The 16234-nt window shown below is 43.1% G+C and overlaps 1 protein-coding gene across 7 annotated transcripts in view; it reads right to left on the bottom strand.

The window, feature by feature from the left end:
* Nucleotides 1-16234, bottom strand: part of LOC121295570 (E3 ubiquitin ligase RNF157-like) — a 46885-nt gene that overhangs the window by 12890 nt on the left and 17761 nt on the right. For 6 of the 7 annotated variants that reach the window (XR_005946944.1, XR_005946945.1, XR_005946946.1 and 3 more), the window contains exons 3-14: nucleotides 15511-15599; nucleotides 13099-13245; nucleotides 12600-12717; nucleotides 12108-12174; nucleotides 10776-10819; nucleotides 10111-10158; nucleotides 8540-8611; nucleotides 7322-7481; nucleotides 6455-6567; nucleotides 3537-3751; nucleotides 2330-2441; nucleotides 833-944 (exon numbers count right to left, since the gene is read on the bottom strand). Coding sequence is in view for 4 of the 7 variants with exons in the window: in XM_041220355.1 (XP_041076289.1) it covers nucleotides 833-944; nucleotides 2330-2441; nucleotides 3537-3751; nucleotides 6455-6567; nucleotides 7322-7481; nucleotides 8540-8611; nucleotides 10111-10158; nucleotides 10776-10819; nucleotides 12108-12174; nucleotides 12600-12717; nucleotides 13099-13245; nucleotides 15511-15599 (1297 nt within the window). In the remaining 3 variants the exon portion in view is untranslated. The remainder of the gene's footprint in view (nucleotides 1-832; nucleotides 945-2329; nucleotides 2442-3536; nucleotides 3752-6454; nucleotides 6568-7321; nucleotides 7482-8539; nucleotides 8612-10110; nucleotides 10159-10775; nucleotides 10820-12107; nucleotides 12175-12599; nucleotides 12718-13098; nucleotides 13246-15510; nucleotides 15600-16234) is intronic. The other variant, XM_041220356.1, reaches the window with a different exon arrangement.

Raw genomic sequence — 16234 nt, 5'->3', positions numbered from 1 at the left:
TACTGACTGAAAGCATGGCAATCAATAAGGGAAGCAGTTGATTGGTTATTGACAGGAATGAAGCCAGTGAAAGGGTTCTGACACTTTCACCCAAGAAGTGTAAAGCAATCTAAAAGCACGACTTGCAAAATGAGATTTAAGCCTAGTGTACAATCAGATGCCACGTTTCAAGAAGAAATTTCACAAAAGCATGTTTCTTACAAAACTGTACATTTGAGACCTGTAAAATAAGTGGATTTGCATAGCGGAGACGATGTATGTTATTTCTGTGAGCTATAATTACTGTAATATTTTGCTCTGTGGTATCCAGCATTTTCTATTGTAAAACTAATTTTGTAAAGAGGTTTTCCATTTACTAACTCACAGTTGTCATTGCTGCAGAGGAGTCAGAAACTACAGCTGCACACCACTAGTGGTCATTCCTAAAACCACCTCACTTCAGAAATTCAACTTTTGGAAGGAGCTGAAAGAGTTTTTAGCTGGAATATTTAATATGAGTGGTAATTAATAATCTAAGCTACTGCTGTTATTTAGCTGCCAATTCTGGCCTGGTTCTATTATTACACCATTTTTTAAATGTTCAGGTTCACCAAGACTCATAGCCACATCCATAACTACAACCTACTCTTGAAGACCAACACTGACCAAGCAGTCTGACCAAGGAGAGAGAGTGGGGGACTAAAGCTACAACTAAACTAATTCCATTCTGTGAGATGTAATATAATAAACAAAGTAAAGATAACCTAATGGGCTTTCTAGTATATTAATAAAACACATCCACCGGACTAACGTCTTTCATTAGCAGCAGTAATGAACTCAAACAGCCCCTTACCTTCCGGGGAGGTGATGGTGGAGGAGAGAGGGGTGCCAGTGCAACAGGATTGGTCGATGGCTCCCGAGGAGGACAGGGTGAGGTTCTCACTCTCAGGAGTGACTCCACAATCCTGACAACACAGAACAGCTTCATGTCAGCACCGAGTCACAGCAGGTCCTTCCTCGAATCAACACCACCAGTCAGGACCTGCTTTGTTGCATTGTGCAGACACTGTACCATCTCAATAGTCAATTCTGACTTCGCTGGTAAAGGCACGGCCGCTTGGTGTGCATGGAGAGCCATGGGTGGGTCAGGGAGGCAGGGGCTGTTTCTCCTCACCACGCTACCGCAGACCCTACTGGCCAGGTGCCTGGGGAGTTCAAAAGGACACCTGCAGGGCTTGTCCTCCAAATCATACACATTTTTAAAAACTCAACTCAACTTTCTGTTATACAGTGATATGCTTCTAATGTCAAACTTCTGATCTGAAAAGTCTACTTTTGCAGTTTGATCATGTTTTTCCAGCAGTTTTCAGGACTGAGTAGAGTTTTTTGTATCCAGGATTATAAGAATCCTACAGGGACTGAGCTCTCTCAACCTCCCTGCTGGCCCGAGGAGTTTGTAACCAACACAAAAAATCAATGAGGTTCGATCCTGTTTTCAATTAAATAAATGTTTGTGCCCTAACCCTGTTCCCCTCTCTGTTCCATTGCAAACAGTGAGCATATCCACTGGGTTTCCTGGAAACAACACCCATTGGCCCTACACAGTCTGAGCTGGACAGCATCCGGCAGCACACATGCTGGTAAGCACTGCCTAAACCAGTCAGGAATGGGACATGTGCAGCTATGGCCACATTTAACATCACCCTGTAGAATTAATACATTTTGCTTCATAAAGTTGAAACCTGTTAAATAATGTTAACATACTGAATTACATACCGCTCTGTAGTTTTCCATATACTTCACGAAAAACTGACAAATTGAAAACTGTGACATGTAACATGAAATACGGTACTACTCTTATGGCTTCAGGTAGAGTTTTGCAATGTTATTTAGTAGTTTATTAGATTACATGTTGCTAACAAAATATCTAAATTATGTTCATATTTTTTAAATTAATGTCTCAATCCTAAAATTCTAAAAAAGTAATGCAAAACTTTTGGCTATAGCGGTACATTGTATTGCCCTGTAAACTAAGGAATCACAGAATGCAGCTATGTACAGTGTATGAAACAAATATCTCAAAAGGATTAGGTCTTCATCATCCAGTAACCCAAAAGGGACCCGACCAAAAATCACAGCGGGTTTGCAAAGAGATTTGCAAACTGATACAAACTCTGCTCAGGAAGGTACTTATTTACATCAGTACGGCCGCTGAACAGGCTCCCTCAAACATCCACAGCTTCTGATACTCACAACAACTTAAAGAATGTCCTAACCAAGGTTCATGAAATATGTAAATGTTAGATGTACTGTTAGAATGTAAAGTTAGGGCTGGGATCCTGGTTCTTACCTCTGGTTGGTCATCTAGGATCTTCCTGCGACATGCCCTCATCTCTGATTCACTGCAGGACTTCTCGTCGTCATCTTCAGGCGGGACTGAGGAATTCTGGGATATGGACCTGCTGAATTCCACAGCAGTTGGTCTCCCCAGTAAAACTGTTGTGTTCCCATAACAACTGGCTAATCTGGGTTCATGAACAGTCAATCCTATTCTCAATCAAGTCCTGACCCCCATCCCTTTAACTGCAATTACGCCAGGCTCATAGATGAGGAATATATTTCTTTGCTGATGACACCCAGATTTTCTTTTCATTCCCCTCCTTTACCCCTGACCTTGCCGCCCATATATCAGCTTGCTTGGTTGCTATGCAATTTCGATAGCGAGCCAATACCTCCTCATCAATCCCTCCTTACCCCTCCATCTCCTTCTCTGCACCAAACTCCTAGTCCACTCTCTCATTTTCACCCGCCTCGACTATTGTAACTCCCTCCTCCTTGGCCTTCCCTCTTATGCTTTTACACCACTGCAACAAATTAAAAACGCCTCTGCCCGTATGATATTCAACCTCTCCCTCTCCTTCCACACCTCCCCTCTCTTCCTCCAGCTACACTGGCTCCCTGTCTATTATCGTTGCCTGTTCAAATTCCTTACCCTTGTGTATAAATCTCTCCATGGTCTTGCCCCACCTTATCTGGCTGCACTGATCACGTACTATGTTCCTCCACGTCCCTTACGCGCCCAATCACTATTGTTCCTCTCTCCCACCGTTGCCCTGTGCCCAATCCTGTTTCTGTTCCTTTTCCCTTCTTGCTCCCCTTCATTGGAATAGACTCCCACGTATCAAATCACCCACATTGCGTAGTTTCTGCTCCTCCCTCAAAATGCATCCCTTCTCCCTAGCCCATCCTACTGATACTTGTGGCCTCTGACCTCCTGTTATGACCCTGTCCTAGCTTCTGGCCCTCTGCTTTCTTAAGCATCTAATCTGTCTCCCCACCCTAGCCCAAAAAACTTATTCTTTTTTCATCCATTTTTGTTTTGTTTAAACTTGTAAAGTGCCTTGGCTAAAGGCGCTATAGAAATGGAAATAAATATTAACAAAGATTTTAAAATATCCCCTTCTTTCACAAACCTTAAATTTTTAAACCAATTTGTGTGAACTCTACAGAGTTCGAGAAGTTGTCCTGCCAAAAGGTGAGGGAGAGGAGAGACTCACTTGCCCTTCTTCATCTTGAGGTCCTGGCTGTCATGGGGGGAGAGGGAATGGGCTGGCAGGCCGTGGCCCTCGCTAGTGTAGGAGGGCAGGGCCCCTGAGACGTGCCCGTCCGCCAGGCTGTGCAGAGGAGGGGCGGAGAGAGAGGGGGACAGGGGGCCATTCAGAGCCTCCAGCAAGGACACTGCCTCGTACCCAGGAGGGATGTGCTCTGAGGCCTGAAACACACAGAGGAACACTTGACTTTTCCATGACCTTGGCAACTACTGCAATGTTATTTACCAGGCTTTAGTAAGGAATGTCCTTTTCTGGGGGCTGCTTCTGGAATTTCAGATATGAACACTAGCAATGTGCAACAGTGATTTAGCAAATGAAAACTAATTAAAAAAAAAAAAAAGTACAGTCAAACCCATTTACAACGTACCTGGGATATAACCAGTATCATGGAACCGAACAAAATCGTATTAAATCCCGTTTAAATTCTCCTTTTAGTACATACTCTAATAGTGCATACTTCCTGTTATTACGCACGCAGAGGGATGGCACACAGTGGTCTGTGCTGCGCATGTTGCGTACTCCTAGGCCAACTTCTTGCTGTTTGAACTTGACCTTGCCCTTAATTACTGTAATTTCTGCAGTATTATCATGCCCAGCGCTAAACGATCGTCAATTTCACTTAAGGACAAACTGTACATATTATTGGAGAAATCTTAAAGGGACGAAAGCTGTCAGAATTATGTTCAAGTTTAAAAAGCAGCAGTCGCTGAGGCAGTCTTCTAAGGCCCTGTCCACATTAGAGCAAAAAAAAAAAAAAATCGTTCAGATTTTTTACCTGAACCTAGCCCAACAGTGTTAGAGCGCCCAGATTGCCGTAATGAAACAGTTAGTTTAACCCAGCTGCTGAAAAAACACTTTGCTGGATGACTGTACCCTAGAAACCACTTTAATGTATTAATGTATACATGTTCTTATTTCTTCCAACCCCCCCCCCACCCCGTAAATGTTGTTGTTGATTTTCATTGAACACAAGAGTAGAACGGAGGAGCTATGAGAAAGTGATTAGCATATCTGACTGTACCAATGGAATGTGACATAAATACATCCTGCAGTACTTTAATTCGGGCTAGTCTTTTCTTTATTCTCGTCTCATGTAATCAGGGGATTATGGCAATGTACTACCGCAAAGCACTAGGGGATATCGGAGGATACTGTGTAACCAGACTCGAAGACGGGTCACATCCACACTGCAGTTAAACCAGTTGATCTAACACAGTTATGTTGACAGCCGAGACTACCTCCGTGTAGGTTTCAAACTCGGTTGTTGAACTCAGTTATGAACCGTGTTTAGAGTGGGCTCCTGAGCGGCGCATCTGGTAAAGGTGCCCTATAGCTTGGATTAGGCTGAGTGCACAGTTGAATTATGTATAGATATTCACACATCAATCGTTTTGACGCAAGGAAGACAAACTAGTGATGTCCCAGTGGAAAAGGACAATAATACATCAAAGGACTTGGAGTTGAAGAGGTAATATACACAAATGATCTCATAAAAGTAGCTACGCAGCAGAGTGAAAAAGACTATAAACATCCAAGTGAAATTCAACATTTAGCGCTCCACATCAAATGCTAAACAAGGTGCTGTCACTCTGCGAAGCAAAGCTGCAACTCCGGGACTCTGCCTGAAAATGGACCCAAGACGAGGAAGCAAGCTGCAAGTGAGTCAAGTACCACAAGCAACAAGACTAAGGCCCGGCTAGAAGACTGCCATAAAACTTACAGCGACTGTTATCAGGCAAACCAGTCGGGGTCTGCTGTACATCTAAAACCACAGTATCCAGAAGAAACTGTGCCCAGCTACCGGCGTAGCTAAAGATTCAGAGAAGAGGACAGAGCAGACGGGCACTGTTGTGGATCTACCGTGGACTGAAGACTTTGTTGTTTGTTGATTCTAGCGAGAATTGAAAGCTTTGTTGCCGAGTCTGATCCAAAGTGGGATTGAAGACTTGATTGCGGAGAGGAGAGTTTTGTACTGGACACTTCAACAGATTGAGTTTCTAAACCAGCAGACCAAAAGTCTAAGCTTCAAGGAACCGTTGAATATAATTCAAGTTGCATTTTCCTTTTATGGAACTAAATTAATTAAATCGTAACACATTAACATAGAACTGAACTGTCAATTATTAAGTTTGCACACTTTGCATGTGAAATAACTTTTAGTGAAACTTGATCAAGTAACTATATATAATCTACCCCATATTGTTGTATGAATAATTTATTTAAAAGTAAACTTGCCATATACTTTATCTACATACCATTAATAAGCTTAATGCGATATATTCTAAAATTGTCTGCATCATTTAAGTTGAGGCTGTGTGCTTGGATGTGGGCGTGTGCGTGTGTGTGTAAGCAAGCTACTACATCACAGCCTGCTTGCTTGCTTGCTTGCTTGCTTGCTGCTGCTGTTGTGTGAGGAGACAGGCGGTGTCATATTTGAATTGCCTGCTAGTCAAGCATGACTGTAGTGAGATCTTTGGAACTATTTTTGTGCTTAGAGACTAAGAGATTTACTTTATGTCTTTTCTGATTTGTGTTTATTATTTATGTACTTAATAAAATACTACTATTGATTACCCATTCCCTGTGTCTGTGCGTGAATGTGTGATCACAGTAAATCCTCGATCTTTGTAACACGTCAATTAAATATTGTTAGTAAGAGAACTAATCAACCCACATAAACATTAAATGATCAATTATTGAATTGTTCCTATAATATTATACAAGGTATGTAAATAAATCACACAATTAGGTAGTAGGTGAAATACTAAGAACACATAGATGATGTCACTTTTAAACTGTATGGTTAATCTGTACAGAAGGTAGATTGAGGAGTCAGGCCGTGGTTCTGTGGAGGCCCTGCTTACCGAGTGCTCCTCCGAGTCGGAGTTGTGCGAGGCGATGATGGGGTTAAACCCCGATGGAGACAGTGGGCTCGTCTTCTTCCGCATGGCACGGATCTGCAGCAGGGCACGGAATGCTGGGGACAGACGAGGCACACCTCTTTAAACGCACTGCCTTCAACTATTAAAACAGTGGGAGCTACTTACAGCGCCAGGGCGATACATTCAAATGTGGAGACACTAGAAAAAGCACAGAACTATGACCTAAAAGCACTTGATGCGCAAATGCAAGTCTGACGTGTGCATCAGATTCTAATTCTCTCGGAAAATATGACACTAACTAAATCCACTGCTTACTGATGAAACACTTCACAAGGATGCTCAAGCCCTGCGCTCAAAAATATAACTCGGTGACTAATGACTATTTCAGACAAGCAGAGGCAAATAAATAAATAAACTTGTAAAAGTGTAGTATAACAGTGATAATGGCATTGCTGTACGTGATCCTTATTAATAGGAAACTCACTTTCAGTAATATGTTATTGACTTGGGAGTTCCATTATTACCTAGTACCATGCCACAGCAATGCCATTATCCACTCATTTTTGCAATCACTCTGATTGTTGTTTTTGTTGTCTTCTGACAGTTCCCTCAAACAAGCATGGTTTTTAGCTTGTTTGAAGTTAAACTGTGTCAACACAAATTGAGTCCCGCAGCTGCCGGCAATGCTCTTCTCAATCATTTTGAAATAGTTTGCAGTTTATTGGAATAAAAATATCACAGCTGGAATGAAGCATCTAGTTAAATCCTCGATCATGGTTGAATCAGGCAGTGAAAGAGCGTGGCGCTGTGGAGGTGGGTAGTGCGCTGCTGGAATGCAGCGTTTCTTACGCAGTCGGCAGATGGGGCAGCAGTTTGCCTGGTAGCGCAGAGTGTCCGCGCAGGTGTTGCAGAGGCAGAGGTGTCGGCAGGGCAGGATGAGTGTGTCCCGCACGTCCGACAGGCACACTACACACTCGGCACTGTTATCACTGATCTCATCGTCCGCCACCTGGAGAGAGACACAGCAACATGGTCTTTTACTGCCCTTTACTGCTGCTGTTTGAGAGGGGCTTGACAGGGCTCAGCCCATTGCATAACACTTATTGACAATACAAGCAATGTCAGTTATATACCTACGTATTATGAAGTTAAACCTCTCCGCTCTTAAAACTAGTCCACAGCGCTTCCCTCCCAGTCCCTCGGCTCTAAACGCTAATGACCCCCCATAATCGCACCTATGCACTAGACCTCCCTGCTCGCCCCCTCCTCCCCCACTCCCTGCTTGCCTCCTCCTACCCCACTCGCCTACCCCCTTCCTGCTTGCCCCCTCCTCCTCAATCACTGCTCACCTCCTCCCCCCTCCCTCCCTGCTCGCCTCTCCTCTCCTCCCCCTCCTGCTTTGAATCCACCTTATACGAGCGGAGGACGGAGAGAGAGGGGGGAGGACGAACTTAGGTGGAATGGGAAGGACGAGCGGAGGAGGGAGGTGGGAGGGGACGAGGACGACGGGGGAGAGGAGTGGGGGGGAGGGACAAGTGGAGTAGGAGGGGGGACGGAGGGGGGGGGAGTGGGGAGGATGGGGGAGGAGGAGGGAGGGACGCCGGGGGACGTAGGAGGAGAGGGAGGAGGAGAAGAGGACGAGCGGAGAGGGGGGAGGGAGGAGGAGAGTCCCGAGCGGAGGAGGAGAGGGCGGGACGAGCGAAGCTCCGCCTCCTCCTCTCCCGCCCTGCTCGCTTCCTCCTTCCTCCCTGCTATCCTCCTCCCCCTCCTTGCTCTCCTCCTCCCTGCTGCTCTTCTACTCCCCGCTCGGCTCATCTTCCCCCCTTCCTGCTCTCCTCCTCCCCTCATCCTCCCCCCTTTCTGCTCTCCTCCTCTTCCCCTCCCTGCTCGCCTCCTCCTCCTCCACCCCCTCCTCCTCCCTGCTCGCCTCCTCCACCCCTCCTCCCTGCTCGCCTCCTCCACCCCTCCTCCCTGCTCGCCTCCTCCACCCCTCCTCCCTGCTTGCCTCCTCCACCCCTCCTCGCCTCCTCCTTCCCCCTCCCTCCCTGCTCGCCTCCCTGTCCACACCTTGGATTCCTGAGTGTTGTACTTGTTCTCAATGCCGTAGATCTCTTGAAGGAGGTAGCTGACTCCATCCACCTGGGGGAATTCAGAGCCAGAGAGACAGGGATCAGAACTGCCATCGCACTTCAACCAGGCGCTGCAAAGCTCTAGACAAAGTGGGATCTGTGCTGTCAGAGCCACTTTTACAGTCTACAGGTATATAGGAGAAAGCTCATTTTAACCATCTGAAAAGGTCAATAGAAGGCACATATGATGAACCCTGTAGCAACAAAACAGCTCCATAGACATTTTCCCAGCTATAAATGTCAATTTACTGTAAAGCTCTCAAATGTGCAGTTTTGAAAGAAACACATGTTAAAGTAAACCTGTATTTTGTATCTATTTTACATGAACTCTGGTACTACTCTAGGTTAAATAAGTCTCTGTATGCAAGCCATGTTTTAGGCTTGCTTTAAAACCAGAGACAGTGTGAAAAACTCCCTGCAGCACTGAAGACCACAAGAGTGCAAACTGAGGCCTAGAGTCAGTCCTGCTCAGGCTTCTGTCTTTTGGTTAACAGGAAGATGGCTATTAAAGTGTATAATAAACCTTTCAAGGTACTGCAGCAAAATAAATAATTTTCTCTGCCATGCACATTTTTTCATTATATAGGTCCCAAATTTGAAGTATTGAAAGAAACACATATTTTAGCAAACATGTATTTTAATTGTCAAACATAACATCTGCTACTAGATTAGGGTAAAAAGATCTGTTTGCAAGCCGTGCTTTTAGACTGCTTTGCACTTCCTAGGTATAAAATAAACCATGCTGCTGCAGTGTACACATTACAAAGCAAAAATAATTAAAGTTTATTTTAAATTGAAACTAAATGATTTTTGCGCATTTTGGCCTACTTCGTACACAATTAACACAAACAGATCATGATGCCACATTGACACATTATGATACTATACAGTACCTAACATACATGGCACATACTTTACTGAAACAAATCATTTTTAAATGTACATAGAACATTTTACAGTGCATGTGCGGCTGCATGTTAAACACACCTACCTTATACTTTCTGTTGGTACGGCAGACTTTCTTTGCAAAAGCAATTCAGAACTTTATTGCAGTCGACATCTCGCTTTTCAATCCACTGGAGTTGTCAGTATTTCTGAAAGCTTCTACCCTTTTCCACCGATCGATCGCAGCTCAAACTCTGTCGAGTATGTTTGTAAGCCCTCTTTTAATCATGTTCTTAATTGTACTGATTGATTGGGCTGCTTGTATCTGTTCTTCTGTTTATCATCATCCTGTGTTTGGTGTCAGTATAATAGCCATTTTTCCCCCCCCAGGGTGTCTCTTTGGATCATGCAATTCAGTGACTGAGCGTCACACTTACTATTATTGGGGGACATGCGTTGTGTCTGGCATATCTGAATGTATAGCATAACAGTGTCTGTATTAGCGAGGGACTGCTATATCATGTGCTTCTTTACAAACTGCACATTTAGACCTATATAGCGAACACAGGTAAGATTGACTGATATTTCATTGGCTGCCATCCCTTTGAAGAAGAGCACACTCACCGCTTGCTTCTGTTTCAATGGCTTCACACAGAAGCTCCCGTCCATGTGCTGCAAAGACACACGACACTCAACAAAGTAAGTTAACAAAGTAGGCTTTCTACTGACACATCCATACATTCAGTCTGTCATGGTTTAGCCGGTCTCTCCCTCACCCACCTGCTTGCCTCAACAGAAGCAGCCACCCCACTCTACTGTGAGGCTTTGGGCCTGTTTCTCTCCCTTGCTCACTAGTTTTTCATTTAATGGTTATTTTTTATTTCAAATACTGTTTTTTTATGTATGAACTTACTTCATTAAAATATTAAGCAGACTCAAATGACATTTTCTTAAATTTTTCAGACTGACCCGCTAGGCCTATATACAGCAAATCCAACATGTACTACATTGTATTTGTCTGTTAAATGGGGGGACACAGCATAAAACGCCATACCCCAATTTGGGTAGATCAAACAGAAGGTATATAAGAGGTTGTTGGACAATAAACAACAGTGCAAATATCACACAGAACAAACGTGCTACTTCTTACATCCACTGAGGTGTTGCACGGAGCTGGTTACTTGTGCATCTGTTGTACTTAGTTTGGACAGGATTCAGAGAGCTTCACAAAAGTCAACAAAACCTCAGTGAATACATTGAGTCTTAAAAGCACAGGAACTTCAGCCTACCTTCTCAAACGTGGCCAGCAACACATGGGAATGACCTACGTGCTCTGCAACACAGAAAAGATAAAGCATGCGACTATTCAAATGACTCTCCTTAGATTAATGACTGTTAATAGTATTGCCAAAACCTTGTGTAAGGAGTATTACATTATTTTATCATTTATTTTGTGGGTACTTTGCTTTACTGGGATATTAGTTTTTAACACAACTGAATTGTAATATATAACACTAGGGATATTTACAAAAATGGCAAGAACAGAAGGATTAATATACAGTCAACACTCACATATCCAACCATATAACATTTTGACTTCAGTGACAGTTAAACAAGTGTGACGCATATGTGATTATATCATTTTGGCCCATTTAGTTTTTTCAGGAAAACAAAAAAGATACAATGTCAAAAATGCATAGCTGAAAGGACTTTGTTTTGAAATAAGTAGGCTTCCATTTAGATGTACTGTAGTTGGTTTTGTTGGTACAGTACTATATTTTCAACAGAAGTAGTATTTTAATTCAGAACGATATTATTCTGAAAATATCACTTGCCAAAAGAGATGACACGTGGACAGTAATACAGTACACACTGTAGCGGGGGGCAGCTGATTTGCAACACAATGTGGGACTGGACCTGATTATGAACTGGGGAAGGGGATGGGAGTACTCTGTAAATAAGTCATGAAATGTTACCCATGCACAAAACTGTGTAAAATGCAACTGCAATTACCAAGAAATTAAAAAAACAACACCTGTTTCCAGAATTAAAACAGTATCCAAAATCAGTATTCGAAATTGCTGAATATAGTGCTCGATAAGGCCCTAATGTCACAGTTCACTTGCAAATGAAAATGCATAAAAGCAAATAAAGATCACAGATTTTAAAAAAGTATCTAAAACTGTTTAATGATTCACTTTTACATTGCCATAGCTTGTCTTGTTAGCTTGGTTTTTGCTGCATTTTCGTCAGGTGAAACTGGAGGAAGCGCTATGTATCTGCAATCAATACAGACTGATTTAGCATGCGATAAAAAATGTTAGCTTCAGTGCAATAGAAGAGCCTTCAGCGCTTTTCCACTGCCAGGTAACGTGTACTTTCCTATTGACACCTCAGGAAAACTCGACAATGGTGTTGGTGTCCCAACACCACTCCCCTCCACCACCCCACCCTGCACAGGTTACTTACCTTAGCCATCCATTCCTTTTCAGTGATGCTAACATGGCTTAGTTTCATTCCAGTGCCCATTTGCACCATGAAGCCAGCCTGTATGTAACCCAGGCATAGCCTCCACTACATGTGTGCCTGCAGGAACCCAGGACAGACGAGCGCTCCCTTACCTTCACCCTCATCCACCACGGCCTGCACTACCATGGGGTACACATCCTTGTCCATGTCGAACATCAGCTGCAGACAGACAGAAAGAGGGTTCACACACAGTATCGCACACCAGGTTCTATACAGTAGAACTTACCACTAGCAATTCTTAGTCAGTACTGCACACTGAAGAAAGTTTTTTTACAGCACAAGATTTAAACAGATGTTTTCAAAGGTTCTACTTTTTACGACAGACAAATTTTGTCTAGAACTGTAAATAGCGTACATATAAAGTTAGACACATTTTGTCTGTTACAAACTGGGTAGTAGTAACATACATTATAAAATAGGTAAGGGAATGGTGACAAAATTCAAAATACATTTAAAGCCTACTTCAAGTAATTGTAGGTAACATTTGAGACATACAAAATGATGTACACTGTGGAAACTGTGTCAAAGTGTTTTGTTATCTCCAAATACTTAAACCGTATTAGTCCCCTTGCCAGCCCCTTCACCTCCTCCTCGCTCCACTCCGACAGGTTCAGAGTGTGAGAGGGCAGACAGAACTGCTGACACACGCCTCGTTTGAAGTGCACCGTCTCTGACTGAACGGCATTGTCCTGAGGGATGTACCTACAACAGAGCAAGCGAGAACACGGGCCTGAAACAATATTACAATAAACAGCTTAGCTGCGCAGTGCACTGGAATGTGCCGGTCATTCTGTCGTTGGATTTGAATTAATCTAAGATAGATTCTAAAATGCAGTATTCAGGTTCACTCCGAAAGTGCTTGGTTAAAGCAACTAAAAGCAGTAACACTGATAACCTGACTGGTCTCTTGCAGTGGCAGAATGTTTGAAGAGTCTCCTGATCAAATATAAACAGCATCCTCCACAGCGGTCATTTCAGCTAAATAATGAACCTTCTGTTCAGCTTGTCACTTATCTAGCTGAAATTACTGCACTCTGCGGGCTGCGGCCCCAGGATAATGCTTCTCCTCGGCCAGTTACTTACGTTGGGACTCCGTTCTGGAGCTCTTCGATGGCCTGGTAGTAGATGGTAATGGCCACCTGTGCATCAGCATCGAAGGTGAACTCCACGTTGTAGCAGAGCCGCCCCTTCCCCACCTCCTCCCGGGGAGCCTTCACATCCTCACTGCACCTGGAACACCAGCACACAGGAGGGAGGAGCCATGAACACACTGCTGTACTACTGGAACACCAGCACACAGGAGGGAGGAGCCATGAACACACTGCTGTACTACTTGAACACCAGCACACAGGAGTGAGGAGCCATGAACACACTGCTGTACTACTGGAACACCAGCACACAAGAGGGAGGAGCCAGGGACACACTGTTGTACTACTGGAACACCAGCACACAGGAGGGAGGAGCCATGAATACACTGCTGTACTACTGGAACACCATTACACAGGAGGGAGGAGCCATGAATACACTGCTGTACTACTGGAACAACAGCACACAGGAGGGAGGAGCCAAGAACACACTGCTGTACAACCACTTGTGTGAATGGGCTGTCACTGCACACACTGAAGGGATACTTTACATCACATACATTGAAGTAATTATGGAATCCCACAGTAAACTCACATTTTGCCCCCGCTTTTCCCATGGTTGTACTAGCGTTTACTATAGTTAAAAAGGTTTGACAGTTTTTTTTTTGTTTTTTTTTTAATGCTTTACTATACATCTCGGGGCTTCACAATTATTACCTATGCTTTACCATGCTTTCACTATGCCTTATGATATGACACTTTGCTACGCGTTTACTATGGGGAACTTAAATAACGGTCTTACTTGTACAAATACCTTTTATATGCATTTTATTTTATTTTATTCTCTGCTGCTGTTTCTTAAAGATCGTTATTTACCAGGCTTACAAAGTAATTTATTTTTCAATAAAGGGGTCTGTTTCTGAAAAGATGTGAGGAGGTTTTAAATATCTTGGCTTAATTGTCATTTCTTGACCCTCTCTGAAGCTGTGGCAACTGTGAGTTTATAAAAATTCAGAATCAGATTTATAGGGGCAGCGGTCCAGATAAGCTACGTATACCTGCAGTTCTTAGTATTAAAAAATCTTAAATATGTGCTACATTTAAACTGAATGCGTAAAAAAAATACAAAGCAATTCTGCTGCACAGCTTGTCTGCCTCCCCTAAAACTTCCACTAACAACTACATCTCCCAGAATACAATGTCTTCAGTTACTAGGAGACTGTAAACAAAACAAAAAAACAATCCAACAGATATTATTCAATCTCTGATTAGCCCTGTTGTCTTTGCAGCCAACCACAGTAAGAATAAGAAAAATTCAAAGCTACACAGGTTGAAGCGTAAACACTCCAGTCCAGCTACAAATCCAACTGGAACCATCGTCACAGGCAACCGCTTAAAAAAGGTCCCTACAATATTAAACAGACTGTTTTGTAACTCTAATTTTATTTTTCTGTATGGTTTTATATTGAAGTTTGCACATTATCACTGAGTATAAGAATTGAACGTTAAAATATATGTAATGTAATTAATTTGCAGCACTGTGATACCTCGAACAAAAAGCGCTGAGCAAATAAAGAACCTTGTAGAACACACGTGTGGTTGTACAGGAATTCAAAGTAACACTGCAGTTAAAATGGAAGGCTCTTTTTAATGCCTACCCATTACCATTAAAGATTGTACAGTACTTGTCAAGACTACTCACGACTTCAAGACTACTTGTCAAGACTACTCACAAGGTAATGCTGCATTTTAGCCCCTGAAAATACATTTTACTCTCTCCATGCCAAAACCTTATCTGAAGCTGCATAGGGGGCTGAAATTACAGCTGTGGAAGAGAGAAATTACCATGTGTGGTTGAAATAGAGTGCAAGCAAGAAAGACTTCCTAACTATGGAGGAAGTCACAATTAATGCGAGTTAGACATGATGCTACAAAAAAGACAAAACCGCCTCACTACAAAAGAGACATCCTTGCACTGGAGATGGTACAGAAGCAGATAACTAGGGTGATCCCTGGACTGAATGACACGAGCAACGAGGACAGGTAAAAATAATTAAATATCTTTCGTCTAGAAAAAAGAAGGGAGAGGGGACTTGACTGAAGTCTTTAAAATCATAAATGGTACAGATAAAGTTAACCAAAGACAAGACTTCAAAATTTAGCAGAGAGAAGAATGAGAGGGCATAAGTGAGTTATAAAAAAAATAATTACCAAAGAGTTATAAATGCTGGAATAGCCTACCAGGTGAAGTAGTAGGATCTGAAACACTGGGAACACAAAAAAAATAAGACTACATTCTGTGCTCAAACATGTTTAGTCAATAATTGCTAATTGAAATGGTTCTTATCGCTAGACCTGGACTCCAGGGGTCTCACACAGAGGTGGGTGTGGTCAATGCTATGCGACCTACCTGACGAGGCGCAGCGTGTCTTTACGAATGTTGATCAGGCTGCGGAGTGTCTTCACTGGTTCTTGAGGGGGTGGGGCAGCGTACGGGAACTGCAAAGCAGGACAGAGACAGACAGATCATTGTGAGCTCCTTGCAAGACTACGCCATGCTGTGAAAACTGCACACACTATTACAGTCCAGTTTAGCTGCAGCAGAACTTGGAGCATGTCTGTTTAGTGCACTGGGGAATGGAGACAAGGTGGCTTTAAGGAAAAAGGCAGAAAAGACATCATACTTTTAAGAGCATGTAAACAAACTGGATAGACACGGTTTCAGATAAAGTCAGGTAAACTGTGGAAGAATGTAGTCACTAGCTATTTTCAAAAATGAAAGCTATACTGCAGCCTGACACCTCATTCAAAGTACAGAGTAGAGGCATTTCATCAGCAGTGCTGCATTACTGTTATTTATTAAACTGTTAAATATTTCTGTACATTTATTACGTTAACTTTGGCAATGCCTGTTTGACTTGTCATATTGATAAAGAACATTTGAATTTGACAGAGTGAAATCGATGAAGAGAGAGAGAGAGAGAGAGAGAGAGAGAGAGAGGAGAGAGAGAGAGAGAGAGAGAGAGAGAGAGAGAGAGAGAGAGAGAGAGAGAGAGAGAGAGAGAGAGAGAGAGAGGAGAGGAGACTGCTACACAAGTCTCTGTCTCAGAAACAGAGTCCTGTCACAAAGGCTG

The sequence above is a fragment of the Polyodon spathula genome, chromosome 20 (assembly GCF_017654505.1).
Source record: "Polyodon spathula isolate WHYD16114869_AA chromosome 20, ASM1765450v1, whole genome shotgun sequence".
In the NCBI taxonomy this organism is placed as follows: domain Eukaryota; kingdom Metazoa; phylum Chordata; class Actinopteri; order Acipenseriformes; family Polyodontidae; genus Polyodon; species Polyodon spathula.
This window is presented reverse-complemented; position numbering and strand designations above follow the sequence as displayed.